Source organism: Haliotis rubra, unplaced genomic scaffold (assembly GCF_003918875.1).
Source record: "Haliotis rubra isolate DU_JTF1 unplaced genomic scaffold, ASM391887v1 Scf892, whole genome shotgun sequence".
Taxonomy (NCBI): Eukaryota; Metazoa; Mollusca; class Gastropoda; order Lepetellida; family Haliotidae; genus Haliotis; species Haliotis rubra.
The window spans coordinates 291,401-303,844 of record NW_025767626.1 but is presented as its reverse complement, the minus strand read 5'-3'; the positions used below and the strand labels follow the sequence as shown (position 1 = coordinate 303,844).

General features: G+C 39.9%; 1 protein-coding gene across 3 annotated transcripts; it reads left to right on the top strand.

The window, feature by feature from the left end:
* The first annotated feature begins 252 nt into the window (after positions 1–252).
* Positions 253–4,654, top strand: LOC124263663 (spore coat assembly protein ExsA-like). Of its 3 annotated transcripts, none has more exons than XM_046698321.1 (2): positions 253–306; positions 626–4,654. In XM_046698321.1, the coding sequence occupies exon 2, from the start codon at positions 657–659 to the stop codon at positions 1,662–1,664; it is 1,008 nt and encodes a 335-aa protein (XP_046554277.1). In that variant the 5' UTR covers positions 253–306; positions 626–656; the 3' UTR covers positions 1,665–4,654. The 3 variants fall into 3 exon arrangements, with proteins under 3 accessions (XP_046554277.1, XP_046554278.1, XP_046554276.1); XM_046698322.1 differs by having other exon boundaries at positions 259–313; XM_046698320.1 differs by lacking the exon at positions 253–306 and having other exon boundaries at positions 320–956; positions 1,119–4,654.
* The last annotated feature ends 7,790 nt before the right edge of the window (positions 4,655–12,444 follow it).

Below are 12,444 nucleotides of genomic sequence, written 5' to 3'. Positions count from 1 at the left end.
ACATGTACTATCTAGTTGGTATGAGGGCTGCAGGCACAGTGACAACTATGCTTTATGTGCTTCCACTTATGTGATAGGCATGGTGCCGAGAGTGCCATGTTAATGTTGGTGTCTAGTCCAGGAATCGGTACATGGTAGAGGAATGATACTACATGTTGGTGTCTAGTCCAGGAATCGGTACATGGTAGAGGAATGATACTACATGTTGGTGTCTAGTCCAGGAATCGGTACATGGTAGAGGAATGATACTACATGTTTTAAGTAGCTTGTGTCTCCATCTTCATCCTTACCAACAACTACATGTTGGTGTCTAGTCCAGGAATCGGTACATGGTAGAGGAATGATACTACATGTTGGTCTGCTTGATAACTGTGATATTCTGGTGCTCACAGAATGGCATCCATTAATGGTGTACATTGAAATTTGCCTTGATAATCCTTATGAACAATAGCCTACCCGATAGTGATGACATTCTCCCTAGCAACAGACTCCTTATGAACAATAACCTACCCCATAGTGATGACATTCTCCCTAGCAACAGACTCCCTATGAACAATAGCCTACCCCATAGTGATGACATTCTCCCTAGCAACAGACTCCCTATGAACAATAGCCTACCCCATAGTAATTACATTCTCCCTAGCAACAGTCTCCTTATGAACAATAACCTACCCCATAATGATGACATTCTCCCTAGCAACAGTCTCCTTATGAACAATAACCTACCCCATAGTGATTGCATTCCCCCTAGCAACAGACTCCCTATGAAGAATAGCCTACCCTATAGTGATGACATTCTCCCTAGCAACAGATTCCCTATGAACAATAGCCTACCCCATAGTGATGACATTCTCCCTAGCAACAGTCTCCTTATGAACAATAACCTACCCCATAGTGATGACATTCTCCCTAGCAACAGTCTCCTTATGAACAATAACCTACCCCATAGTGATGACATTCTCCCTGGCAACAGACTCCCTATGAACAATAGCCTACCCAATAGTGATGACATTCTCCCTAGCAACAGACTCCCTATAAACAATAGCCTACCCCGTCGTAATGACATTCTCCCTAGCAACAGATTCCCTATGAACAAAAGCCTACCCCATAGTGATGACATTCTCCCTAGCAACAGGATCCTTACTAGCAACAACCTTGTGCAAGCCTACCATAGCAACGACCTTCTCAAAGCCACAAACGCCAAGCTTGTTCCCCAGCAATCACCTTCTCGTCAGCAACAGTTGTTTGTTCAGCAACGACCCCTGTACCCAATAGGAACTATCAGCTGTTTGTATGTAATCATTTATGGCAGAAATGCTAAGTTGTGCTTAAGAGTGGTATCTGCAATTTGCAAATTTAAGACTCCAGTTGTACGTGTCGGAGGACTTCACTCTGTAGCCTTGTTGTTGTTGTTACACCAGCCTGCTGGTTTCCGCAGTTTTGTTGTTGTACATGTTGTTCCACTGTTGTACATACTGCTCTCGTCGTGTACATACCCATGCTTCACACATGGTGGTGCTGTCCACAATCTTACTGACCAATTAGAGGGGTCTGACAGTGCGTGCAGCGGTTCTCACTTCTGTCTGGCTCGTGGTTGCCAATGGTTACCAAGATGGTCTGGTCCCAGAGAGGACTTGAAGACATCTAAACAAGAAGCTTTATGAACACTATACAGTTCTGTGTGTATCGACATATTAACTTCTGTTGAATGTACATCTATATGTATTTGGTTCTTATTTACTCATTTTCCTTGTAAGAGACAGTTCATGTATATATGTATAAATTCAGTATGGCTGATGATGAAGCTAGATGTGTGCATATCTTTGGCTCCACATGAAACAGTTAAATTATTTGTATGTATAATGTATGTTGAATCAATTATGTATGTTGAATCAATTATGTTTGTTGAATCTTTGTAATTAGGAAGATCACTCCTTTAATCTATTTATAGATATATTTGTCTTTTAGTTTTTAATGTAGACAGCCTGTCATGGGTTAATGCTGTTCACTAGATATGTTTTGGTTAAATACATTGTGAGCACTTCTGAGTTAATGGCTAGCTACTTGAGGTCATGAGAGCAGTTGGATATTTAGCATTGCCACTGAAGAAGTGAAGAGGTTTGTCAGGGCTTTTGGGAAGACATGAATGATAATCTCATCCATATTCCTTGTGACAAAATCTCTTTTACCCGGCCACAAAGCTAACAGCCAACTATTTACAAGTCGATGAAAGTCACATGATCCGCAACAAGTTAACCTCAGCTTAATCAGCATTCTTGTGTCAGCTCTCACCTGGTTTCCAATTTAATCCCTCGTCAGAGTCCGTGCAGGCTTGTTACAGAGTGGGGACCTACTTAACATCAGCTGTCCCCCAAAGGAAGACTTGCGTCCGGACGCTGACCACTCCGAGGATTAAGGATGTGTGGCACCAGTCTAGTCTGGTTTGTCTCACAGACCATAACAGCTTTCTGCATGTTTACTTTTAATTATTTATTGATCTTGTGTGTGCAATAGAGTTTTAGATGTGAGACTGTCCTTCACTTTCCAAAGTTTTAACACTATGTTCCGGGTGTGTAATGTCAGTAGAGGTGTTGTCAGCTAGAACTCTCGTTCCTTCAGCTACATTCCCAAATCATTCAATTCTGAATTCTTTTGGGTGGTTGACTTAAATCACATGAAAATCAATATAGTTTTGCCTAAATGTTGTGATTGAAAGGAAAACATTTGCCCAAAAGATTTCCTTTTTTGAATACGGATAATGAATAAGTTGTCAACACTGAACCTGCAACATGAGTTGTTATTTTACAGTAAACTTGAAACTTGTACCACGTAATCAGGGTAGATTTTCGTCATCATCCAAAATTGTAGCATCCATTTCTTTTTCCACTATATAGATGGGAAGAACCTTGAAATCAAAGAATATGTCACTTGTGACAGAATACACGCCTGCTGTATCTGTGACAATGTGAGCACCAATGATTCAGTATCAGCATCCTGGCTGATGACTTGTACACTTTGGGATTTGTTGACCAGGGTCAGATGTAGTGGAAGCTTTTACTATTTTCTTCAAAGATGTCTACCTTCAATATCGAAGGCACCATGACACAGTGCAAGTATTTGATGTGATGCAGAGCTCCCCTGCTGTTTACATGGGACCTGACTCCATTCAGCTGTTTGATGTTCCATATTTCCATTGCATATTATACTTACAGTTCAATGTTTCATTGAAATGTATTTCTGTATTTTTTTGTTTTAGTTGATAGCAATTCTGTGTTGAAGGCTTCCAAAAGAGTAATACCAGTGAACATGTTCCCCTGTCAAAATTATGCATTCCGCCATTATTCAACGTTTGTAAAATGTATATGATACTACCATACATGGCAGTGCATGTCAATGTTCTACCAACTCTCTGTATGTATTTTCAAACATAAATATTTCAATGTTACAATATCCATTATGTCTCTTCAGATATTTACTTTGGAGCAAATGAAACAAGGAGAAAATATTGAGGCATATCCCATATATGGAGTATCCACTGAAGTTAGTTGAAGTACTAGATTCACTCAACCGGAGTGTCTGTTATGACCAGCATAAACGTAAATTCTCTACTCCAGGGAGCTCTGCTTCTAATTCAGCTGTTGGAGTTCCATGTGCACCAACTGAATCTTCAGTGACGAGTTGTTACTCTTCCAGCCTCCTGTTGTCAACATTCCCCCCAAAAATATATATTATTTGTTTAAAAACAAGGTACACTTGCGCCAAATTCACATGAACTAGCATTCGTTAGATATATTATTGTTTGTGTTAGTGACATACATTTTGGAAGGCCTGTCTTTTCCCTCACAGCAGTGCAGATCATCTCTGATGTTAACTTTCACATTACTTACGACAGGGGTAGATTTTGCATTTGAATTTTGATTTTGTTTCAAGGCTTTCTTTACTTATTGTTGTGAAATTTCAGTGGTTTTACAGAAATATATCATTGTCACTGGTAGTCTCGTCTAATGGTGTTCACGCTGACATGTGATCTGTGCATGTCATTTGCATATCATTTCCTTCATTATCAGCTGAATTATTGATAGCCAAGAGATGTATTTATGTGTTTGTATGTAATTAATGTATGCAAGATCACTACTCGATATGTGTTACTGACTGGATGTACATGAATCACGTGATTACGGGTCACGTGACAGTGGTTCCTTTATGCAAATGGGATACATTAATGAAATATGTTCTGACGTTTCTGCTTTCCACTCTTCTGTAGGTCGATCGACAGTTTCCTTCACTATTGTTTTGACTCTTTACAACGCTTCTTGAGAAAGTAGCATTCTCGTACCTTCAAATCCATGATGACATTGGATAGAAAACTGTCATGACTTATGAAATACTTTATAATTCTAACTATGGTTTTCAGATCATTGTTATGAGAATCAGGTTTTATCTTAAGTGTTTATAATTAGATCTAATGTTGCAGTGTAAAGTGTCTAAAGATTTATCCATATTTTTGTATTCTTTCTCATACTGCTGGTTAGACATGAAGCCGGTATTTTTGTACAGTTGAACTCTGACCTTTCTGTGTACTATACTTGAAACTTGTATATTGAATGGTATATACTTGCAATCTGTTAATAAATTGTTTTTTTCTAAACAATAAGTAATTGTTTTGATCTGCTTCAATTGTGAGTGAGGAAGGACCTCATTATTGCACTAGTCAAATACATTTACAACTTTGAGAACAGCTAAGGACTGTGGGCATGACGCCTCATGCACACCATCTTGTGCCATTGTGGGTACAACGGCTCTTGTCTCGGTTTGAACCCATGAAGGTCCGGATTAGAATGAACATTCAGTAACCCATGCTTGTCGTAAGAGGTGAAAAACAGGATTGGGTGGTCAGGCTCGCTGACTTGGTTGACACATGTCATCAGTACCCAGTTGCGCAGATCGATGCTCATGCTGTTGATCACTGGGTTGTCTGGTCCAGACTCGATTATTTACAGACTGCCGCCATATAGCTGGAATATTGCTGAGTGGGGCGTAACACTAAACTCACTCACTCACTGTCTCGGTTTGGTCTCACATACCCAACCCATACGAAGGACATTGAGCTGAGTTGTCCCCAAAACTAAGGTTCTGTAAATTGAACATCATCCGATAAGCATGGAAACTGCTTCATGATTTTCAGTGGTCATTAATTAATGCTATGTCAAGGGCTAAATGTGTACAGCTTCCATAAGTTCCTTTACGTTGGTGGATGGCTTCCGGATGATCTAGAAGCTTCCCGATCTAGTTACTAGCACACCCCTGACCTCTACTGAGACTCACCAGAAAACAATGTAGAACAATTACAACACCTTTCCCCGATTTATTACACCACCACGTTACATGGGGATTTGTGCACTGTAACCCTTAGCGTCTTGAAAGACAAAAGGTGGACGATCATGACACAGCAGAAACTGCACAAGTATTGGTTCCAGAATGTTGTCTTGGTAGTACACTCCACTGATCCATCCGTGGACGTCGTCATATGAGCGAAATATTCTCAAGCACGACGTAAAACCCAATTTCACCTCACCTCACCTCCATCCGTGGAGGATATTGAGCGACGTTCTGCTGGTTGAGGTGATTTCGCCAGATGTCATCACAGAGCCACCCCCGAATGCGTCTGTTGCCTCACGTTGCCGATCTCACGACCTTCGACAGGTCATTACAGTGGGTCCAACTGGGGCTCCTCTGAAATCATAACACAACACCCTTGGCGATGTTCCCTGTCTCTGCTTTTTCTGAAAGCCAGGTTTGTGGATATTCGGGCACTTGTGAAGAGCAACCTCGTTGTGAGTGCTGGGTATCGCTAATAGCTCTGCTCCCGTATTGACCTGGACTAAAATGTGACCACAGCACTCCACTGTTTGTGGTAAGAGGCGACCAAATTTGCAACCTATTTGTCGTGGGTTGCGCCCCTGTGTCGGTGAGGACGGTATTCTGGTGTTTGAGGGCACTGGTTCCAGGAATAGTGTTCCTTTGGCCAATACACCACTTCGACACTTACTTCACCTAGGCGGTGGTAGAATGGGCCTGGTGCTATCAATCGGCTGGTAACGCCATGCCCTGTGCTACAACTATGCAGCTGGTGGCTCATGGGCCAATCTGGTGGGGAAATTAATTTTTAGTTTGTCCGCTTTTCTCGCTTGTTTTTAGCATTGTCTTCATGATACGCCATGATGGGTGGGGAGCTGAGATGATGAGGTGCGGGGTAGACGCAAGCTCTTTTTTATCAACTTCCCAAACCCTGTATCATTATGGGTGATCTAAATGGCCACAACCCACTCTGAGGTGGTTCAGCTACATTTTGAACAGTGATTTATGCAATTATATTGATGGCTCAAGCATCTATTTACATCCTGGCACAGGAACATATTCAGCTCTTGATATGTCAGTTACAGACTCAAACGGTCTGAATGAAATTGAAAAGTCCACGATGACCTCTGTTGTAGTGATCATTTCCCAACACTACTAAAACCAAGATGACGATGGGGGAAAAGCTAACTGGCCTTTATATGAAACATTGTGTTATTACAGACTTAAACGTGAACTTTTTGTTGACGTTCCTGATGCCATGAAATGTTTTTCTGGGGAACTGAGCAACATAGCTGATGAGTGTATTCCAGCGTCTTCTGCAATTCCACATATACCACAACCATTGTGTAACAAGGATTCCAAACTAGCTGGAAGGGTACAGGAAAAGGCTGAACGTTATTTCTGTCGCCATCCTATGGTCCACAATTTGAACAAATTCAAAATTTTAAGCGCTAAAACACGGAATACTTTTAAAGAAAGTAATCTTGGCGAATTATGTATCAAAGATAAATTCACGTACACTGATTTCAAATGAATGGAACATGATCCAGGTAAGGGCTCTAAATCTAGCTTTCACCATTTGAAAGTTGGGAACCAATTATTATCCCCCGCAACACGTTTTGCGGAGCTGAACTCTAAAACCGTTCTATGTTTCTTCACCAAACTTGGCACATAGATAGATCTGGTGGTGTACTGGTGCCTTTTGGTAGTTTTGGAATTCTGAATAAAATATATTTTTGGCGTTTCCATGGCAACAAGTTCGACTTTAGAATGAAATTAGTGGTAGTGCTCTTTTCCGGAGCAGAACTCTAAAACCGTTCTCTGTTTCTTCACCAAACTTGGCACATAGATAGATCTGGCGGTGTACTGGTGCCTTTTGGTAGTTTTGGAATTCTGAATAAAATATTTTTGGCGTTTCCATGGCAACAAGTTTGACTTAGCCTGAAATTGGTGGTAGTGCTCTTTTCCGGAGCTGAACTCTAAAGCCGTTCACTATTTCTTCACCAAACTTGATACATAGATAGGTCTGGTGGTGTACTGGTTCCTTTTTAGTAGTTTTGGAATTCTGAATAAAATATTTTTGGCATTCCATGGCAACAAGTTTGACATAGACTGAAATTGGTGATAGTGCTCCTTTCTGGAGCAGAACTTTTGAAACCTTTCAATACTCTCCTTCCACTTTTCTATATACACACCTAAATATTTGACATAATCATAACTCATAGACATAATCATGAACAGTATTTTGCCATTGCGGGGGATATTGATGACTTTGTCTTCTTGTTGATAATAAATCAGAAATTGCAAAAATACTTGATGAGACGTTGGCCAAGCATTCGTCCCCATCTAATTATATTCTTCAGTTTCAAAAGTATCAAAAACAGCAAGAAAAGAAATATATCAATTTCACTTGAGATAATGGGGAAGATTACAACGAAATATTTTCGATTCATGAGCTCCATACTGCCCTTGAATAAGCTCACGATACTAGTACGGGAGTTGATAACATACATTATCAACTCCTGAAGCACTTACCAGAGCCATGCTTAGAGACGCTCTTACATATTTTTGATGACATTTGGGCGTCTGGAAAATGTCCTTCTTCATGGGGTGATGCTATAATTGTCCCTGTCCCGATCATACCGATCCTTCAAGTTATCGACCGATTTCACTAACTAGCTGCCTTTGCAAAACCGTGGAACGCATGATCAATAATCGACACGTTTGGTACTTGGAAACCAAATATCTTCTGATATACAGTGTTGTTTCCTTAAAAACAGAAGTACCATTGATCATTTAGTGCGTTTGGAATCTTTTGTCAAAAATGCCATGATTAATGAGCAACATGCAGTGTCGATCGTTTTCGATATAGAAAAATCATAGGACACTATGATAAATACATGGAAACATGGTATTTCAAGAGATTTACAAGATTTTGGATTACTTGGCCGTTTGCCTGAATTTATATCCAACTTTTTGAATGACAGACTATTTTAAGTCCGCGTGGGTTCAACCCTGTCTGACCACTACACTCAGGACCAGGGTGTCCCACAAGGCAGTGTTTTGTCTGTCACACTATTTAGTATAAAAATTGATAGTTTATCAAAGGTTTTAACTCATTTTATCGTTATTTGTGGATGAGTTTAATATTTCCTGTCGTGGCAAAAAATATGCATACTATTGAAAGGCAATTGCAATTGTGTTTGAATAAGATTAATATATGGTGTTTAGAAAACAGATTCAAATTTCCAAAATCACGAACAAATTGTATCCAGTTTGGCCGAAAGTAAATAATACACAAGGACTCAGAATTAGTTTTAGACGGCGCACCTATTAAAAATGTAAGAGGTCAAGTTTCTGGGTCTGATTTTCGATCAAGATTTCACCTTTCAGACACATATAAAATGTTTGAAAAATAAGATATATTGGCACAAGACATATTGAAAGTTGAAATGGGGAGCAGAAGACCCTCTTCCCACTGTACAGGGCACTGATCCGTTCGAAAAGCTCCATTATGTCCCTATGGTGGAGCCTGCAAAATCAACCTTAACCTTCTTGATTCTGCCCACCATCAAGTTCTTTGACTTTGTCTTCGATCTTTCAGAAGCTCTCGTATTGACGGTCTACATTGAGGCCGATGAGCCATCTTTAAAATATAGCCGTATAAAATTATCTTTACAATATAATATTATCACAAACCTTTATTCTAATGAATCCAAAATTGCATACAAATGTGTTCTTAATCCTCTTTTATCTGGATCTGTATAATAAAAAACTCTCACTTGTTTCACCTCTTGGGGTAAGAATCAAATCATTCATTTCTGCTGCTAACATTGAGCTGGAAAATATATCTCTTTTCCACCTGCTTTCTTTTCCTCTTTGGCAGTTAGTAAGAACACAGGTCGACCTTACATTGACCATATTAACAAAAGTCAGAAACCAGTTAATTACAATACAGACAGGAATTTAATCAATTAAGAAATAAGTATAATAGATACAGATCTTTATTTACAGATGGATCCAAGGATGGTGGCGCAGTTGCTTGTGCCACTGTCAATCAATCAAGAACAATATCTTCGAATTCTTGACTGCCCGCTAACATCTTAATTTTCACAGCCGAGGGACTCGCCATATTAACTTGTACAGCTCTTAAATATAGAAAGAAACGTAACAAGTATAAACAATATATCAGATTTTCAGACTCGCTTTCCTGCCTTCAGGCTACTAAAAACATGTCTTCTAAACATCCACTTTTAATTGAAATTATTGAATTATTCAATGTTCTTGTTACTGGCCAGTACGACATCGTCTTTCGTTGGTTACCCAGCCATGTAAAAGCAGCACTCAACAAATCTGTGACACCACTTTTTATCCAATACAGTGATTATAAACTTGTCATAAGATGTTACATACGTGGTATAAAACAAACGAAGTGGTATGATTACACAATGCCATTTAGAAAGTGGTCAAATGTAACATGTGTTATATTTTGGGATTACACTTTCTTAGTAAAGTACAAATTCTAGTACTTTTTGAGTTGAGCCCCTTCCGGGATTCGAACTCACACCCTTGTTTAAGCAGAGACTTTCGGATAATCTTAAACAATGTTGGTTCGCTTCAATTCAAAATTCTAATAAATGTTCTTATTACTCCCAGTTTAAGACATTTTTAAATGTGGAAAGGTATTTATATTCTGATATTCCTTTACATCTCAGATCTGCACTCTCTAAATTTAGATGTGGTAATTTTAATTTAGCTGTTGAAACTGGAAGATACAATAAAGTTAATTACAATGAGAGATTATGTTTATTTTTTAAATTGGATGACAAAAATGTTATTGAAGATGTACTCCGTAAGTGTGAACGTTCTTCTGATTTAAGGTTAAGATATATTCAGAAATATTTGACTGATTTTGATCCAAATGCCAATTTTATTAACATTATGAAAACACATAATGACTGTATCATAAAAGATGTCAGGATTTTTCTGTATCATGTACTTCAGCGCATTAGAACTGTTCTCTTACACAGCATGTGCACTAAAACTACGTTGGTGTGTGCTGGCGCGTGGTCCTGTGCTTAAAGCTCAGGTCACAAATCGGTGAATTTAAGCAGCGTCGAGCTCGGAGAGTCCTTGGATGGGTGACCGTTTTTGGCAGCTTGACTCCTGAGAGTTTCTAGGACTTGAGTCCTGCCCCACAACGAAGCACATGTGACACATGTGGTCTCACCTTAGGCAAGTGAGTTTGTTCAAAATTGTCTCTGTTCACCCAGCAGGAAAATGGGTACCCGGTGGAAAAAAGTCATATGACTATAACCTTCTAGCGCCTAACAGGCAGCTTGGGTTATCCGGGGTAATAATGGCCTTGATTGTTAGCGCTATGAGCATACCTAGTGTGGAGTTTGGCGCGATATAAATGGACACATTATTGTTATTATTATCTATATCATATGCAAAAATCAGCTTTCAGTTGAACTTGTGCAGCAAAAGAGCATGCACTATCTGGCTATAAAATCCAGATTACACTCGGAAATCGACATTCGTTTTGAAGAAAGTTCAAGGTCAGATCACTACGCCATGTCTTGACGCTGCGACACGGAACATCGCCATTGAAAGAATGCACGCTAGAGATTATCAATCTTCTGTTGCCAGGCGTCTGAATGTTAGTCTGAGCACAATATCACGGATTGCAGTTCGTTACAACCAAACAGGTATAACAAATGACCGTCCCCGTACAGGCAGACATCGAGTCACCACTGCAGCCCAAGATCAGTACATCCCGGTACTACAATTGCGTGATCGTACTGCCACGGGTGAGGGCACAGCTGCCAGGGTGCCTGGACATCGGAGGATATCCGGTCAAACTGTACGGAACAGGTTTCGAGAGATTGGACTGAGAGCCAGGAGATCCGAGGTCGCGACCGTGCTACGTCGTCACCATCGCGCTCAGCGTCTCCGTTAACTAAAATTATCCACTTGGCTGTTTGTATAGACATTACCTTCTTCTAAACTGATGTATAAAATCATGTACTAAACTCTATTTGTGGACGAGTTATACATGTTTCAAACTACATTTTCGCAACAGATTTCTGGGTTATGCGTTTCTTTTTTGAATAGTATAATTTCTTGGTGTTTTATTAATTTGTGTAGAAAATTACCAAAAATGTTTATAGTGGAAGTGGTATTTCCTGCCGATAGCACGTGTGTTGCTGCAGGGAGCCGTGGACCTGGTGTACATGTAAAATGTCAAATTACCTTAGAATATGATCCGATCAAAGGTATGTCAAGAAAATGTAACGACATATGACACACTGAAAGTGATGACAAAGCTTTATGGATGATCAACTTCTTTATTTTCACTATGATCCTCCATAAAGTATCATGTATTGTCATCTCTATACCACCAACTTCTTGAATCCCACTCAAACAAATATATAAAGTGAACTATGTCACTAGGTGAGTGCTTTGTCTTAGCTGGGTTTTGGTGGCCAAGACACGACACCCGTGAAACACATTCACTAAGATCTAGGCTTAATCTGGATTAACCCGGTAGTCAGCAGTATATTTTAGCTGTATCACCACGCTCTGTATTCACCCAAGGCAGTGATGGACGTTGACATGATTTCAACCAAGTTAGTGATGGACGTTGACATGCTTTCAACCAAGTCAGTGATGGACGTTGACATGTTTTCATCCAAGTCAGTGGTGGACGTTGACATGTTTTCAACCAAGTCAGTGATGGACGTTCACATGCTTTCAACCAAGTCAGTGATGGACGTTCACATGCTTTCATCCAAGTCAGTGGTGGACGTTGACATGCTTTCAACCAAGTCAGTGATGGACGTTGACATGTTTTCATCCAAGTCAGTGGTGGACGTTGACATGTTTTCATGCAAATTGATATCACTGAAAGAAAAACACTACTCAATCATAACTCACTGCTTCCCTAGGAAACACCTTCCTTTAAACTAACATTTCGCTTTATTGTAGTACCGACACTGAAGTAATCCACAAGGGGAATGTTACACGAGGTCACGTGACTAATACGTGAGACTATACGCAGGAAGAAAGGCTCCAACAAGTGGG

Coding starts and splice junctions, on each gene's coding strand:
- LOC124263663 (XM_046698320.1), top strand. CDS start 441: ATGAACAATAGCCTACCCGATAGTGATGACATTCTCCCTAGCAACAGA. Junction 957..1,118: donor ACCTACCCCATAGTGATGAC/ATTCTCCCTGGC, acceptor CATAGTGATGAC/ATTCTCCCTAGCAACAGGAT.